Genomic DNA, 18,951 nt, shown 5'->3' on the forward strand with positions numbered 1-18,951 from the left:
CCCCCCCCTCTCTCTCTCTGGTGTTTTCCTTTTAATTCTCACTCTCTTGTTCTCCTTGTCCCTTTCTACCTCATGTTCCCTAGCTACTCTTTTCCTTTTTTCCTCCCCTTCACTGCTAGACGCGCTTGCCTTTTTTTGCCATTCGTCCAGACTTCTGTTCGAACCCGCGTTGCCTAGCTTGTTAAGGCGCTGTAAATTTGAGGGCCTTCCCCGTTGGTTGCCCGTACCTGAATCCGCTACCCTCCCCACCCGGGTCGACTTCTCGGCACTTTCATCACCGCTGCTGTCACTGCGATCAACATCACCCATCCCCCCACTTTCATTACTTTCGGCAACGTCAGCTGTTGCAGCCACTACGGTTTTCTGCTCTGTGCGATCGTCCAGTAACTGTTGCCCTCTGGCGCCAGTTTGTGTACTTCGCGTCGTCGGCATCCTACCTTACCCAAAGCTCTGTGACGTTTCCCGCCTTTATTTCCTACCTCTTGCCCCCCTGACCAAGCAACTATTTTTTCACTCCTAACCTCAAGAACTTCACACGCTCCAAATTTTCACCTCAAACCACTCACTTTCACCCTTCACACCTTTGCCTTCACTTACCCTTATTCCTTTACACTCGATCTCCGCACTTTTTGCCTTTTCTGCATCCACTCACCCTTACTTCCTCCACCAAAGCCAAAAATACACCACTTGACAAAAAGAGTTCTTTCGCGATCGGTACCGGAAACGGAAGCCAAGAACGACGAACGTATTTTCTTTTAATTAAAAAAACCTTTCAACTTTTATCGTTTTTTTCTAATGCAGATATTAAACTTTTCTTTTCTGGTTCTGATGAGTTTCTGATGAGTTCATTAAATTGTTTATAAAAGAATGGAATTTTTATCATCCAAGTAAATTATGCTTTTAACAAACTATAATCTATTCTTGAGAACTGCTACTTGAAAGTAATTTTTAGTCAATTCGATGAAAAATCCGAAAGCCTATCTGCAAAAATAAAATTAATTTTACATATTTTGTGATTAAAATTTTACCAAATGAAATATTTAAATTTTGTCAACCATAAAGGAATCTTTTTTACATACTAATTTGTTAATAGCAAATACCACCTTTTATGGTTGTTTAAGGACTCGAAATACTTGAATGGCTTCAATATCCAACAATTTTCTAGAAAAATAAACTATTTGGTTGAAGATGAACTTTTTTGTTGAAAATTCAAATATTATAGAAAATTTGGCAAGTTTAATATTTTATTGAAAATTCCCGTTTAACAAAAAAAAATTTTAATCAAATATTGGAATATTCCATTTTTGGTTGGTAATTTACTTTTATGTCTTAAGAATTCAACTAATGGGTAGAAAATCCATCCATTTTGTTGAAAATTTTGTCGCTGGTTAAAATATTAATCTTGTTTGTTAGTTGAAGATTTTTTGAAATAAAAATTTAACGATTTCATTTTTGGTTAAAAATGTGCGTTTTTGTAGTTATAAATTAAATTGCGCTTCTATTACGCTATAAAATGCATCTATTTTGTAAGATATTTGATTATTTGGCTCAAATGTGTTCAAATTTTGTTGAAAATTCATGTACTTGGGTAAAATATTTGTTTTCTTTGCTGAAAAATCATCTGCTTGGTTTAGAATTTATCTATTTTGTTTAGAAATCATATTTTATTTTAGTTAACTGTTTTCTGAAAAATTAGAATTTTTGGCTGGAATTTGCCAAAATTTTCTTGAAAATTCGTCTACTTGAGTAGAAAATCCAAATATTTTGTCGATTGATTAATAATTTTGTTAAACACTTAAGTATTTTGTTAGAATCATATTTTTTGGTGGAAAATTCAATTTATTTGTTAAAGAAGGTCATTCTTTTGGATTAAGAATTCAAATTTCTTCGTCTTTATGCCTTACAAATTTAACAATGTGCTTGAAAATGAAACTTTTTAAAATTAAAGATTAATCTTTTTTATTAAATAATTTGACAATTGCATTAAAAATTCAGCTTTTCGATTGAAAACCCCTTTTTTTGTTAATCATTTATTTTTTAGCTCTTAAATTACCTATTTTATGTTTTAAAAATTTGGTTGTAGAAAATTCATTGTTTAACTTTGAACTTAACTATTCCATTTTCAGTTAAAAATTAAGTGTTTTTTCTTTAGTTGAAAATTTAATTATTTTTCAGTTCCAGTTTAAAGGTTAAATTTTTTTCTGAAACATTCGACTTTTTGGCTTGAATTCTTTAAAATTTGGTGAAAATTCGTCTTTTTTGGAAAAATAATCTTCTTTGATGAGAAATAGGTTATTTGGTTGAGAATTTGTTAATTTGTTGAGAATTCAACTTCGTCTTTTTAGCATGAAAACTCAAAGATGTGATTGACAAGGCAACTCATTTTTTTCTGAATTTTAATATTTTTACTTCGAAATTCGATCATTGGTTTTAAAATTCCTTTTCTTAGTTTGAAAATTGGTCTTTTCTGGTTAAATTCAACTAATTTTGATTTAGAATTTAAATACATTTTGACTGAAAGTAAAACTGCTTTCTTAAACAAATTTTATGAAGATTCATCATTTGAGTAAATATGCAGTCTTTTTGAAAATTTGTCTTTTTAGTAGAAGATTAACTTTCTTTCTTAAAAATTACTTCTTTTTGGTGAAAAATGCCACTTTATGGTTTACACTTGATCTGCTTTGGTTGAGGACTCCACTAGTTTGTTGAAAATTCTTCTTTGGTGAAATTCAACTATTTTTTATTGAAAATTCCATTACTTGCTTCATGTTTGAACTGCATTGTTAAAAATTCATTTTCTTGTTAAACATTCATCATTTCAGTAGGAAATTAATCTTTTTCTTTGGAAACGTGTATTTTTCTTAGAAAATTAATTTTTAACTGTATATTAATATAATTTTTTTTAGTTGATAATTCAACTATTCTACTATTTTGGTTTCAATGTCTACTGTTTTCTAAAACATTGGACTTTTCAGTTTGAATTTTTTAAATATTCATCTAATTTAGTAGGATATTAATCTTCTTGGTTAAAAGTTCAGCTCCTTGATAAAAATTTACTTATTTTCTCGAAAAATCATCTATTTTTCAGAGCCATTTTTTAAATGACAAATGTAAATATTTTTTTGAAAATTTGCCTCCTTGGATTGAAAATTCATCTCTCTTGGCTGAACATAAACTTTATTCTCGAAAATTCAACTCTTCGGATTGAAAATTCGACTCTCTTTTCAAAATTCGTCTAATGGTTTGAAAATTCAATTACTTGGTTGAAAAATGCAACTAATTAATTTTTTGTGGCGAGAAATGAAAAACTTAAAAATTAAAACATGTAAAAGAAACTTCTTTTTCCTTTAAGCTAAGAAAGAATAAGGTATTTTAAAATTAATTTTTATCGCTTTGAAAAATTATTTCCCCTTGTTTTTTTATGTTAAAATATTAAATAGTGTCATTTCTCCAAATATTAGACCAGTAATCGACACTAATTAATATTTGAACACAACAAAATAATTATCATCCTGATCAAAAAATAAAACCATTTGCTTAAATAATATCTTTTGCTATATTTTTCATGTGCTTACAAAAGTTTAATGGTAGGAACATTAACGTAAAATCTAGAAATTGATTGTTTGATAGTAATATTGTAATAAAAGTACAATTAGGTCGAGTCTTGGGCCATAAATTGTATTTAGTACTGGCACAAACAGTACTTAATTCGTGTCGACATTGTGGGTATGCCTAGTGGGTACTTTCCTGCCAGAGCTTAAATCAATGCTCCCAGAACAAGGTTGTTACTTTCCCAATACGAGGTCGTTAAACTGTAAACTGTTTAAGGGGTAATAGCAGCGTAAAAAACTACTTAATGCTCTAAATACACAAACTAGGAAACGTTTAATAGGTACGTATGTAGCTTCCTTACTGAAAGTAAAACGATAGAGATCTTATCTTTTTGAATAATTTTGAATCTTTTTGATAGAAAGAGATAGAGAAAATGTATTTCATTCTAATCATTCGTCAAACTGAAGTCACGTCTATCTTTTTTAATTCCACCTTTTCTATCTCATCCTATCCTTAATCTATCCATGTAAATCATTTTCTATCACTCTGTCGATCCAAATTCCCGTCTATCTTTTTTAATCTCCTCATCTCTATCTTATTGTATCCTACATCTATAATTAACGTCTATCTTTTTCTATCTACTTTTCAATTCGAAATCGGGTCTATTTTTTCAGTACATTTTTGTCTATCTTTGCCTATCCTTTATATATCTACGTCAATCTAAATTCCCGTTTATCTTTTTCAATCTCCTCTTCTTTATCCTATCCAATTCTACACCTATCAATTTCTATCTTTTTCAATACCCTCTTCTCTATTTCATCCTATCCTCCGCCTATAAACTTTTATCTTCTTCTATTTTAAATCTAAATTTCCGTCAATCTTTTTTAATATTGCCTTCTCTATCTCACCCTGTACTACATGTATCTAAGTCTATTATTTTCTATCTCTTTGTCAGTAAAAATTTACGTCCATAATTTTTTAATCCTCTATTCTCTATCAGATCATATCCTTCATCTTTCCACCTCAATCTTTAACTATCTCTCTTTCAAACAAAATTCACGTTTAGCTTTTCAAATACCTTCTTTTCTATCTTATCCTATTCTTTGTCTATGAACCTTAATTTTTTTTCTATTAATCTATTTCTCTATATTTCTTCCCATCTAAATTTCCATCTATTTTGTTTAACACCCTTTTCTCTATCTAATCCTATACTACATCTATCAACGTCTAGCTTTTGCTATCTGTTTCTCAATTTGAATTCACGTCTATCTTGTCCAATACCCTCTTGCCTATCGCATCCAGTCCTTTATCTATCAACGTTTACGTTTTTTAAATCCTCTGTCAATCTAAATTCCCGTCTATCTTTTTTAATTTTGTCTTCTCTATCATCCTATACTACGCCTATCAACGGCTACATTTTTCTATCTCTTTATCAATCTTAATTTATGTTTATCTTTTTCCATACCCTCATCGCTATTTTATCCTAGCCTTTGTCCATCAACGTAAATTTTTTTAAATCTCCGCTCCTCCATCTTATCTAATACTGGATCTATCAAAGTTTATCTTCTTGTTTCTATTTCTTAATCTTAATTCATCTCTATCTTTTTCATTATTCTTATCCCTATCTGATTGTTTCATACATCTATTAACGTTTATCTTTTTCTATCTACTTTTAAATAAAAATTCACGTCTAGCCTTTTCAATACCCTTTTTTCTATCTGATCCTGTCCTTAATCTGTCCACGTCAATATTTTTCTATCTCTCTGTCAATTTACATTTCCATCTATCTTTTTTAATACCTTATTTTCGACCATATTATATAATTTATCTATTTAAGGTAATATTTTTCTATCTCTCTGTCAATCGAAATTAAAGCCTACCTTATTCAATCTCTTCATCTCTATATCATCCAATTCTACCTACACATATCAACTTCTATCTTTTTAAATCCTTTATTTTCTTTTTTATCGTATCCTTTATCTATCGAAGTTAATATTTTCTCTCTCTCTCGGTCAACTTAAATTTCTGTATATCTTTTTCAATCCTTTATTTTCTATCTTATCATATCATTTATCTATCCACGTCAATATTTGTCTATCTCTGCCAATATTAATTCCCGCCTATGCTTTTTAATATTATTTTCCCTATCTGATTGTCTCATACATCTATCAACGTCTATCTTTTTCTATCTATTTTTCAATCTAAATTATCGTCTATCATTTCCAATACCCTCTCACTATGCCCTTCTATCCTTAATCTATCCACGTCATTATTTCGCTATCTTTCTGCAATTTAAGCTCCCGTGTACCTCATTTAATTTCTTCTTCTCTATTTCATCCAATTCTACACATATCATCGTCTATTTTTTCAATACCGTCTTTTTTATCTCGTCCTGTCCTTAATCTATCTACGTCAATCTTTTTCTATCTCTCTTTCAATTTCAATTTCCGTCTACCCTTTTCAATACCTTATTTTCTATCTTATCCTTTATCAATCCACGTTAATATTCTTCTATCTCTCGGTCAATCTAAATTCCTGTCTTTTTTAATTTTCTCTTCACCATCTCACGCTATACTGGGTATGACAACAACTATATTCTTCTATCTATTTTCCAATAAAAATTCACGTCTATCGTTTTTAATATTCTTTTCCCTATCTGATAACATCATACAGTTAGCAACGATTATCTTTTTATATCTATTTTTAAATATAAAATCACTTTTACCTTTTCCAATCTCCTCTGCCCTATCTCATCGTATCATACATCTATCTACGTCTATCTCTTTCCATCTATTTTTCAATAAAAATTCACGTCAATGATTTTCAATACCGTCTCCTCTATCCCATTCCATCTTTAATTTATCGACCTCAATATTTTTCTATGTCTCTCTTTATCTACATTCCCGTCTACCGTATTTTATCTCTTCTCTATCTCAGCGTATTCTGCACCTATAAACGTCTACATTTTTTGATACCTCTGTTCTGTCTCATTCAGTTCTTATTCTATCCACGTAAATTTTTTTTTATCTTTCTATCAATTTAAATTTTCGTCTATCTTTTTCAACACCCTCTTCCCTATTTCAGCCTATCCTTTATCTATCTACGTCAATATTTTTCTCTATCTCAACCAATTATGAACCTATGAACGTTTAACTTTTTCAATATAGTCTTTTTTGTCTCATCCTGTCCTTGATTTATGGTCAATCTTTTTCTATCTCCCTGCAAATTAAAATTTTTGTCTATCTTTCTAAATCTCTTCTCTATCTCATTGTATCATACATCTAGAATTAACGACTATCTTTTTCTATCTATTTTTCAGTCTAAATTCCTGTCTACCTTATTCAAACTCTTCTTCTCTGCCTCATCGAATTCTGCAATTATAAACGTCTATCTTTTTTTCAACTTCTTTTCCATCTCATCCAGTTCTTATATTATTCTTGTCAATCTTTGTCTATTTTTCTATCAATTTAAATTTTTTTCTATCTTTTTCAATACCCTCTTTCCTATCTCATCCTATCCTTGATCTATCTATGTTAATATTTATCTATATATCTGTCAGTGTACATTTCCGTCTATCTTTTTCAATCTCCTCCTTTATATCTCACCCTATCCTTTATCTATCTACGATAATATATTTTTATTTAGTTTTCAATCGGGATTCACGTCTATCTTTTTCAATATCCTCTTCTCTATTTAATTCAATCCTTTATCTATCCGCATCAATCTTTTTCTATCTCTTTATGAATCTAAGTTCACGTCTTACCTTTTTCAATCCCTTCTCCTATATCTTATTCTATCCTTTACCTATCCACATCAACATTTTCCTTATTTGTATCAATATAAATTCCCGTCTATATTTTTCATATCCTCTACCCTTTTCTTATCCTATGTTTTATCTAACCACATTAATAATTTTGTATCTAATTATCAATCTAAATTCACATCTTATCTTTTTCAATTCATTCTTCTCTATCTTTTGCGATCTCCTTTTCTCTCTCTTTTAAATCAAACGTCTTGTCTATCTTTTTTAATACCCTCTTCTTTATCTCATATTATCTTTTATCTATCAACATCAATCTTGATCTATTTCTCTCTTAAACTAAGTACCCGTATATCTTTTTAAATTCTAGCTCTTTATAAATCTAAATTCACGCCTATCTTAATCAATCTTATTTTCTCTATTTCATCGTACTATATATCTATCAAGGTCTATCTTCTTCTCTATCTTTGTCAATTTGAATATACTGTTTTTTTCAATACCCTCTCCCCTATCACATCTTGACCTTTGTCTATCCACATTAATCTTTTTCTATGTCCCTGTCAATCTAATTTACCGTCTATCTTTTAAATAGCCTCTTCTTTATCTTATCCTAACCTACGTCCACCAGCATCTATCTTTTTCTACCTCTGTCTATTTGAATTCACGTCTATCTTTTTCAGTACCCTTTTATCCATCTAATTCTATCTTTTATCTATGCACTTCAATATTTTTCTACCTCTCTGTCAATATAAATTCCCATCTATTTTTTTATTCTTCCTTTCTCTATCTTATCGTATCATACATCTGTTATCACGTTAATCTTTTTCTATCTCTTCGTCAATCTAAAATCACATCTATCCTTTTCAATCTAAATTTACATCTATTCTTTTCGATAACCTCTTCTCTACCTCATTCTATTCTTTTTCTATTCACGTCAATATTTTTCTAACTCTCGGTCAATTTTAGGGTTGTAAATTGACTTACTGAGAGAAATGTATAGAAAGTATTTTACAAAGTCAGATAGTGCTGATTCTTTTAGGGTTCATTCATAAAAATCTACTAATTTAATCTTTAAGAATAATCGACCAGTTCTACAGATTTCTAGAGAACATTTCTTTGCACCAAAGAAAATTTTTTTTAATTAAAGTAAATTTTTTTTTCACTGAGTGCTAATGAATAATTTTTTGTGTGCAAAGAAGTTTTTCTTGAATCAAAGAATCTGTTTTTTGTGTGTTCGACAGTAGTATACCTAGGAGAGTTCTAACTTAGACACTGGTTCTGTTCCAAGCTTAACCACAAGAAACCAGCGACTGGTCATTTATCGACGATGATGGTAACGATAAACGATAATTATGAGGTAGGGGCCTATATTACCGACCAACGGTACGCTAGAAGCTTGCCTCTTAATTAGAGGCGAAGTGCACCATCTTGCGATGTTCCCTCGCAAAGTAGAATTTTGTATTACCTCATGTGGGTGACAAATAATATTTTTAATTTATATCTCATCTTTGTTGTTTCTGCAATTACTTCTTTCAAACACTAATTTGAAGCTTTTTTTTCGATTATTATATTTGAGAGCATTTTTTCTTCTACCTCTATTTATGGAAATAAGTAATTTAAATTTAAATCTCCCGCCGAACAGAAGTTCAACATCGTAAGATGAAGGTTTCCGTTTCATTGAATTTTATCCCCTCACGATGACTCAGCCTCCTCCCCAGATTTTTTTATCACCTTTACCCGATAATACCAGAAGCTATATTATTACGAAGGGATCTAGTTTACAGAATAATGTCATATTAGCTCGGACCCAAACCATTATCGTCTGTCGGTAAATGACGAGCTCGTCATTTACTGTCGTTTAGCTCGGAACAGAATCGATGACACGGAATGCTCTTATGGATACTACTTTCGACAAATGTATCCATTAAAAAAAATAGATTTTATATTTAGCTGTATGATTGAATATATTTTTTCAGGGGCGAAGTGAATGGACAAATTTCACAATTACCACAGTTTTTCCCAAATTCGATATCGCCATTCGACATGGCAGTTTCTGAGGCTCGAAAACAAGTTACTGAAATGGGATATGATCCATATCGAGTTAAAGATTACACCCAAAGTATTGGAATATTTACAGTGACTTCATCCCACACATGGGTCACGGGTTTAGCGAGTTTTTATCGTATGGGGAATATTACACTCACAATGGAAAATGGCACCGTAAGTAATTCCAAATATTATAGTTAGAATTATTATTATTATTAATTAAGATTTCTAAAATTATTATAATTATATTATTTTCCCCTCACATAAAGTACCCTCGTCGATTCTCTATTTTCCATTTTCACCACCTAATTTCCACTATGTTATATTATTATGGTTATATTATGGTTATTAACCTTTTTTATTATTATAGTTATTAAAGTGATTATGGTTTCCCGTCCATAATTATTAGTGATAGAAGTAATAATATAAAACGTAATTACATTTTTAATTGCGTGACCTCAAATTAAAATAAGGGAAGGTGATTATATGGAAAATCAATATCAACGAGAATTTAACATTGTATACCAGAGCATTAAACAGAATAAGCAGGCTATCAATTTAATAAGCACTAAACCTATAATACCTGCAATATTTTTAATTTACTGCAAAACGGCAAAAGCGATCAATAAAGTTATTGCAGAAACGGAGATATTGCAGTTTTCGTTTAATAATCCTGGGCAATTATTGCAGGCTGACTATATTTTCAAAAAGTATAATTCGCTTATCAATTTTCTTCATCATCTTTATGGATTTTATTAATTTATCAGCTTTCATGCTGGGTATCGACTGATTTTATCTCAAACGTGTTGCACCTTCCGATTTTTTTCAGTGTTAACTTTTATGATATCTTGTGATCATTCTGAGTTAAAAAATTGCAAAGGTCCTTTCTGAGAAAACACATTTTTTGATTATTTAAACAGGTTCATCAACATATTTTTATGAAAATAAGTTTAAAAATTGTTGTATTGTCCTAGACCTTTTATTATAGCAACCAGAAAAATGGTACATGCGAGCTGAATATCTCAGAAAAATTAAAATCTTAATATTTTCGAAAAATGGTGAAAAAGAAGAAAAATAATAGTTTTTTTGCAAGTTTTTCTTTTCAGTTCATTCCAATGTTTAAAAGTTTGGGATTTTTCTAAAAAAATAAGAAATTCTAGGTATATGGCAGAAGCTCATTGCCTATGCATCTTTGATGAAGTTTATCAGTATACTGATAAAAAAGACTTAATTTGGAATATATTTAAAAAAAGTATTGCTCTAGCTTTAATAGCGCCGCAACTATGGCCATCGAAAAATAACTAATTTTTATGAAATTTGGTTCAGAACCAATTTTTTAAATAAAATTTTCCGTTTTTCAAAATAACTTATTTCTGAGCGTTGCTGGTAAAAGTTGCCACCAAATAAATGAAACAAAAATCAATTTTAAATAAATTATTTATATCTGAAAATGATTCCCTTTTTGGAATTTTGTTTAAAATAGTACTCATTTTTATTTCACTCATTTTAAACTTATAATTATATTTTCATAATGACGTTAATAAAACTTTTTGGTTTATAATTACGTCTGCATTTGCTTCAAGGACAAGATACAAAGTTCCAGGACGCCATGATATCGACTCTATTAGACGTAGAGAATTGTTTGTTTAAATTTGTTTAAAATTAGGTCTTATTTAATTTATTCATTGGAAAATTTCACCTGTTATTCTCAGGGAATAAGTTTTTTGGAAAACAAGAATTTGGATTAAAAAACAAAATTCCGCAAAAAACGGGTAATATTCAGAAGTAGGTAATTTCAGTTTTTAATTATTAATTAGATAGGTAAACGTTTATTTTTCGGCCTGCTGGCCTTAAAAAATTGACTTGCTTACACTTCCATTTTTTTACCAAATTTTCTTACAACTATTTCTTACAAAGTACCATCCATCCACACCTTATAGCTTATCCGCTCGTTTCTGTAGCCTAACCTTCCCCTTTGCGCCTCGCCTCGCCTCGCACGCATTTCGTTGTCTTATCGCTATGCCTCGTATTACCAGCCTCAGTCTCCGCGACTAACAACTAATACTTAACTACTATTTACAATATTTACATTTTTCTTACATCTACTTCCTCTCCTATTTACAATCTTTCCTTCTCCATTCCTCTGCCTCCTTCCTTCTCTTTTTCTCCTTCTTACCCAAAACCCCCTTCACCCATGCTACTGCCCTTTTGTCCCCCCTTTCATGCAACAATACCTCCATGCTTATCTCACTACTTCCCACCTCTTCATACTCCTCCAACCAGTGCTCTGATTACCTTGCTCTCCTTTCTCACACAAATATTGCGCTCTCTCCCTTGGCATAATCCACACATAGTTCGCGTTAAACCTTGACTCTCTTATCCTCTCCTCTCCTTCTGCCTTCTCTTTCTCCATGCCATTTTTTTGAACCAACTCATATACCTTCCTTCCCCGTGCCTCCTGCTAACTTCATCCATCTGCAAACCATTCGTTCTGAAATATCTTTCCCTTTCCACCTCTATCTCTACACCACTACGTCTGTTCTCCTTCTCCCACCAATACTTCCTAACCAATTTCTTCCCCCCCCCTCTCCCAAAAATTTCTCCTCGTATTTACACGCTCGACTCCCTGTTATAATCCCTAAACTCGTTCTTCCTGTTTCTCTACCGACAATATAGTATGGCGTATTAGTTGCCAACCCCAGCGTCTTCTTTACATACTTCTCCCGTATCCTATTTACTTCCTCACTTACCTTCCAGCCCCACATCTCCACTCCGTAAAATAAGACGCTTATCACTAGTGAATCAAATAATTTCATTCTCCTTACAAAATCATCTGCGAACAACCTCCCCCCCAGCCCACATACCTGCCTCATCACCACATTTGCCCTCCTCACCCTCTCTTTTATATGACCATCCACTCCCCCATTCCTTCGAAACAGGAAGCCCAAGTACACAAACTCTTTCACCTCCTGTACCGCTTTTCCCTTCCCCTTCCACTCCCCTTCCCTATCTCTCCCTCCCTTCCCTTCCTGAACACCATGACCTTAGACTTGTCCGCATTTAACTCTAGCCTATTTTTGTCCAAGTATCTTCTCAACCTCTTCATCATCTCCTTTAAAGCCTCTTTGCTCTTTACCAGCAGCACTATGTCATCTGCACATGCTAGTGACCATATCCTGACTCCTCCTACGCTAACTCCTCCTACAACACCGGCCGCTAGCTTACTTTCCATATCCGCGATCAAAATTACAAAAAGCGTTGGGCTAAGTGAGCACCCTTGCCTCAACCCCCTATCCATCCAGAATCCCTGAGAGATTCCCTCCCCTCATCTCACCCTATCTTTTGTCCCCTCATATACCTACCTGATCCTCTCGATCAGGCCCCTCTTCACTCCCCTCTCTTCCATTGCCTCCCGAAACCTCCCTCTATCTACCGAAGGAAACGCGATCTTTAGATCTACAAAAAACGCGTGCACTTTGGCACCCTTTTTGGTTAGTTGTCTGTGCACCACTTGTTGCAAGACGTAAATATGGTCAATAGTATTTCTTCTTTCTCTAAAGCCCGCCTGCGTCTCCAGAAATATTCCTTTCCCCTCAAAATCCTTGCGCAGCCTATCTGCTAACACCATCTATGATTATATTCCACACGTCCCCTTCTGTCTTAACACTTCTCAACTCTTCTTCCAGCTCTTTTTCTTTTTTCTACTCTTTCTTCTTACACATCGCCCTAAACTCCTTCTTGATTTCTACGTACTCCTCCCTTTTCGCGGTTCCTTCCTTCCACTTCCTGTACTTCTTTTTCACCGTTCTCTTCATCATTTTACATTCCCTATCCCACCACGGCTTTATCATTCCTTTCTTCTTTTTCCTAAATACCTTCTTTTGCACACAACCTTACACTTTCTCAATTTTCAATTTCATCAATTTCATCAATTTCATCAATTTAATCAATTTCGACAATTTCATAAATTTGCTCAATTTCACCACCGTCATCAATGCAATTAATTTCACCCATTTTATCAATTCAATTAATTTAATCAATTTCATGTACTTCCTGTACTTCTTTTTCACCGTTCTCTTCATCATTTTATATTCCCTATCCCACCACGGCTTTATCATTCCTTTCTTCTTTTTCCTAAATACCTTCTTTTGCACACAACCTTACACTTTCTCTTGTAGATCCTCCCATATATCGTTCACCGACTCCTCCTCAAAGCTTACGTTGCCCAACTGCTCCTGACACTTCTCTATCGCCTCTCTCGTCCATGACACCCTCTCTCCTAACGACCCTTCTTCCCCACCCTGCCTTTCGCCAGTCTTCCCTGTATCCACAAACTTAATGGCTGATGATCTGATTCCACTCTCCCTTCCACTGCGAGTTTCTCTATCTCCTCCCACCCTTGCACATTCATAATCACATAGTCTATCACCGATACACCCCTCTTACTCACATACGTGTATTCTCCCACTTCGTCCTCTTTTACCATACCATTCGCCACCGCCCACCCTGTATCCTCCATCCAGTCTCTTAGAATCTCCCCCTCTTTATTTATAATCTTATCCTTCGATTTTCTTTGAAAGCTCTCCCCTTCCCAGTACAGGCCCCCTTCCCGCCCAATTCTCGTATTAAAGTCTCCCCCCATTACCACCAAACCCTCATTTCTCTCCTAGTAAGTATCTACTCTTTCTTTAATCCGTTCCATTCCATCCTTATTTTAGATCTTAATTAATTTACTGTTATCTTTCACAAACGATACATAGGAAATGAGTTGTGTTGGAAACAGGAAATGTGGTTTTAGAAATGAAGGATTAAAAATATTTCATAAAAAGGGTCCTTTTAAAAGACAATTATTTTTTTATAATTCCTAATTGCTACGATTTTTTTTAGATCTGCTCTAAATTGAGTTTTCTTTAATTAATTTCCTGACAACTTGTACTTGCGATCCATGGGAAATAAGTTGCTTCACGAAAATCAGTATTTTGTAAAAAAATATATATATACATATCAAAAGGTTTCAGTTCTCGTAAGATATTCAGCTCCTGGAGCATTTTTTTTTATGCGACGCTAAATTTTTCATGCCAATTAAATTCCACTTTTAACTTATTTTTATGAAAATATGTACCTTTTACAAAACTCAGATATTGTGTATTCGCAAAATGGATACACGCGATTGTTCAATCAGTTTCATTAATTTAAATAATTTAGTGAATTTCAATTTTTTTATAAATTGAAGGATTTGATAAATTCCACAACTTTTATTGATTTCACCAGTTTCGTTAATTTCATCAATTTAATTAATTTCACAAATTTCTTAGATTTCAACAATTTTTTCAATTTCATCAATTTCGACAATTTCATAAATTTGCTCAATTTCACCACCGTCATCAATGCAATTAATTTCACCCATTTTATCAATTCAATTAATTTAATCAATTTCATGTACTATTTTAACAATTTCAAGAATTTCATCAATCTGAAGAAATTCATCAATTTTGCGAATTTCAACAATTTCAAGAGTTTCATCAGTTTCAAAAATTTCATCAATTTTATCGCTCTCAATAAATTCATTAATTTAATCAATTTCCAATGTAGTCCTCGATTGACTTCAACCCACGAGAGTTTGCACTTCCCCTTTTTTCACTTTATAATTTTAGAATGTCTCACTTAATTTAATTTTTTTAAACTGGTTAATCAATGTATTTTCATGAAAATAACTTAAAAGTGCAATATTATTGGTTCAATTTTATTGGCTTAAACAGTTTAGTTAAGCTTAAAAGAAAGAGCTGTAATTGCTGATCATCCTAATAGAGCGAATAATTTTGTTGAGAAAATTCTAGATTTTGTGAAATAATTTATTTCCTAGGAACTGCTTATGAAAGTTGCCAGTAAATTAATTAAAACAGATTTGATTTTAAGTAGATTTGAAAAAAAACATAGCTTTAGTTCTAATATTACTGAAAGTATGGACTTCTTCAAATGACATTGTCTTTAAATAAAATTTTGTCAAACATTTAGTTTCGTATTAAATTTCTCATTTCAACTTTTTTAATTTCTGCAAAAAATTATTCGCTCCTTCATTACTCGTTCATTATTCGCTCCATTCATTTAATGAATTTTGTAATTTTTAATTATTTAATCAATTTTTTTGATTTCATTAATTTCATCTGTATCATCAATTAAATCAATTTAATTAGTTTGATCAGTAGCATCAATTTAATTAATTTAATCAGTAACATCAATTTCATCTATTTAAGTAGTATGAATAGTTTCATTAAATTAATCAGACCGAATCCATCGTTTAGAGGAAAAAATTGTGTACGAAGTTATGTGTTTTGAAATTAAAACTAATTTTACTTTTTATAAGGCAAAATATAAGTTAAAAGTTTAAAAATCCAGAAAAGTTTCACAATATATATACGGATGGGAAAAAATAAAAAATTTTGAAGTCGAGAGAATTATTTTTCCTAAAAATGTATTTTTCTATGTTTTTCGGAAATGATGCAAGATATCAAGAAAATATTATTTATAAAATGTTTTTGGGTGTACAAACGTTTATTTCAAAAATTTTTCTCATCCGTCCTTATATTCGAGAAAAATGAGAAAATTATGTTTTACGAACAAAATTCCGCTGGTCACAAAAGTTATTTATCCCGCGTAAAACTCATTAAAGTTCTTTCTTATCAAAGAACCAATTGAAGAAAAAATTTTCAAAATATACAAGCATGGGCTTTTTTCAGAAAAACTTCTTTTTAATATTTTATGAAAAACCTCTGTTATTTGCTGAAGCCATAACAAAATATTTGTTAAAAATAATTATTTTATCAATTTCATCAGTGTCGTAAATTTTGCTAACAGATTTTCTCACTCTGAAATGTTTCCTGTTTCATCTATATTTGACTCTTTGCTTAGGTTTATGCAGTTTTGGATGTGGGCACTCAGGAAATAGAAGGCAGGACTCACTGGGAGGTCAGTGTGATAGGAGGCGTTTTATCTCGAGCAGGAACCGTATCCTTTACTGTCGATTACTTCAGAGTTCAAGTCAACCTCAGCCAACCCTTGGACACACGAAAACGTGCCACTTTGGAGGAACTCGATCTTGAACTGGGCAATATTCAAACTAGGATACATGGAGCTGGAACTTTGGACTATGTAATGGAAGCTGCAGTCAATATTCTACCAAACCTCCTGAGGTAAAAGACCAAATCGATTTTATACCTCAAAAATATATACTCAACTATAAGAACCTAGATATGCATATGAAAAATTAGTCAAATTAGGCATCATGCACTTACTCCTCATTGCTTCAACTACCCCCACTTGTTCTCCGCTCTTCTAATGATTTTTCCCTTTTTCCGTTCATTCTCCACTTCTCCTACTTCCTTTTTAACCACTGCCTCTTTTACTTCCTACCATCAGTTCTCCTACTTCCCTCCCGCTCTCTTTCCCTTCATTCTCCACTTCCACTGCTTCCTTTCCCAACCACTCCCTTTCTTACTTCCCACTATCAGTTCTCCTATTTCCCTCCCCCTATCACCCTTCATTCCCTACTTTACCTAATTTCTTCCCCAACTACTCCCTTTCTTACTTCCTATCGCCTTGTCTACTCACTCCCCTCACTTTATATACCCTCTCACTTACCATTCCCCTTTTAACTCTTATTTTTCCCTTTCCTATCTGCCCACTAATCCCCCTTTCTCTATTATATGCCCCACGTATCTTCTACTTCTCTTTACCTAGCTTCCCCACTCTATCCATTTCCTTACTCACTCCTCCCTCACTTCCCTTCATTTCCTTCGCTAATCCTTCTTTCCCTAAAAAGGTGTCCCATCTCCTACTTCGCCTTCCCCAGCTTTCCCAATTTCCCATTATCCTCGCCTTCTCCTCATTTTCCCTACTTCCCGAATTCTTTCTCAATTTTTCTACTTTCCTCCCCTCTATTTTCCTTTACGTTCCTAAATTTATCACTTCACCTACCAATTACTTCTTCTCCTATTTGATATCGGCATTCCTACTCACTTCTCTAACTTAATTTATCCTTTCACGTACCACCCATTCCTGTAACATACCCCCCCTCCCCCAATACTTATCTAAACCCCCTCTACTAATCCGACTTTCCCTATCACATACCTTTTCGCAATTTCTATTTCTCCTCCTTTCATCCCTAATTCTCTCATAACTTACTTATTTTTTGTATTTCCTGGTCTTTACCCACCCTTTACTTCCCCTACTTTCCTCGTCTCTATTACACCTCGACTTCCCCACTCTCTCCATCCTCACTTCGCCTCTTTTCTCCTCCTAGGAAAAAAGTATCACGGAACCACCGTGGGAACGATCTGATATTTACTGTTTAAAACAGTTCACAGCCTGTAATTCCTAATAGATTTTGAAGTTGAAAAAATTATCTGTTGTAAATTCCTAAGAAAACTGTCGAAACCGATTTCAGGGTTTATTTTTGGGTTTAATAATACATAAACAATAGGGTGGGTCAGAAATAATAAATTGTGGAGTTTAAAATCTTTACAGCGTGAAAAAGTAGCTTATTGGGATCCTAAAAAAGTGTAATTAATTTGGAATGGATAGACATACAATTTGGTTACAGCGCTCAAAATTTGTTCTTTTAAATGTTTTGTTTAAAGAGTTTTTAAATTTGCTGCAGGTTCAATGTTTTTTCACATACCTGAAAGTAAAAAAATGCACAATTTTGTTTGGGATTTTAATCAAACATTTTCTAAAAGACGATTCTTATTAAATTCACCCACATTTACGCAAAAAATAATAACTATTTTGCAAAAAGAACTAATTTTTCGGGCACTTAAAAACCTCCCAGTGACCAAAATCAACTAGGCAAAAAATCGGAAAGACCCAGGAATATAAATTAAAAATAAAGCGAATATTTTAAATTTCACTTATGTATTTACTGAAATTATTCTTATCACTTGTCATTTAAACATTTTTCTGAGTATATGTGGGCTTTTTTCTAATTAAAATAAACTAGAAAGAGTCGACAAGATCCAGGAGTCGAAATTAGAATAATAGAAAACATTTTTAAATTGAAAATTTCATATATAATATATTAGAATTATTTTAGATTTTTTTCTAGTTTATTTCAGCATTTACAAATCCCCCGTGAGCTCGACAAAAATTGAAGAACAAAAGTAAAGAAAATAATTCTATTAAATACCAAAAAAAATTCAAATTTGCAGTATTACGAGTTTTCAAGTTCACAAAAAATATTATTTTTCTGTTTATAAAGGTGCTAATATTTTTTTTCTTAAAAGAAGGATATATTACACATGTATTTTCTCTCAGAAAGTATTAGATTAAAATCTGCAGGTATGCAAAGGCAATTTCAAAAATATAATTTTTTATATCTGAACACAAAACTTAAATAAACGCGTTGTCGATAATAATAACAGAGCCACACAAAAAAAGTGTGCGGATCTGGTAACAAGACACACGTATTCCTATGGATTTTGGGGCGCTGAATTCAGATTCGGTATCAAAAATCACCCATCACGTCATGGTTGAGCCATAACCTCGAAAAATGACGAAAAATCATGCACTGAGGCAAATAAATTTCAAAATAATGCCAG

The 18,951-nt window shown here is 32.4% G+C and overlaps 1 protein-coding gene across 1 annotated transcript in view; it reads left to right on the top strand.

Moving 5' to 3' along the window:
* LOC117177193 overlaps window positions 1-18,951 on the top strand; it is a 45,421-nt gene that overhangs the window by 13,636 nt on the left and 12,834 nt on the right. Inside the window, exons 4-5 of the mRNA XM_033367726.1 lie at window positions 9,289-9,532; window positions 16,268-16,548. Of these exons, the coding sequence (XP_033223617.1) occupies window positions 9,289-9,532; window positions 16,268-16,548 (525 nt within the window). The remainder of the gene's footprint in view (window positions 1-9,288; window positions 9,533-16,267; window positions 16,549-18,951) is intronic.

Source organism: Belonocnema kinseyi, chromosome 7, assembly GCF_010883055.1.
Source record: "Belonocnema kinseyi isolate 2016_QV_RU_SX_M_011 chromosome 7, B_treatae_v1, whole genome shotgun sequence".
Classification (NCBI taxonomy): Eukaryota; Metazoa; Arthropoda; class Insecta; order Hymenoptera; family Cynipidae; genus Belonocnema; species Belonocnema kinseyi.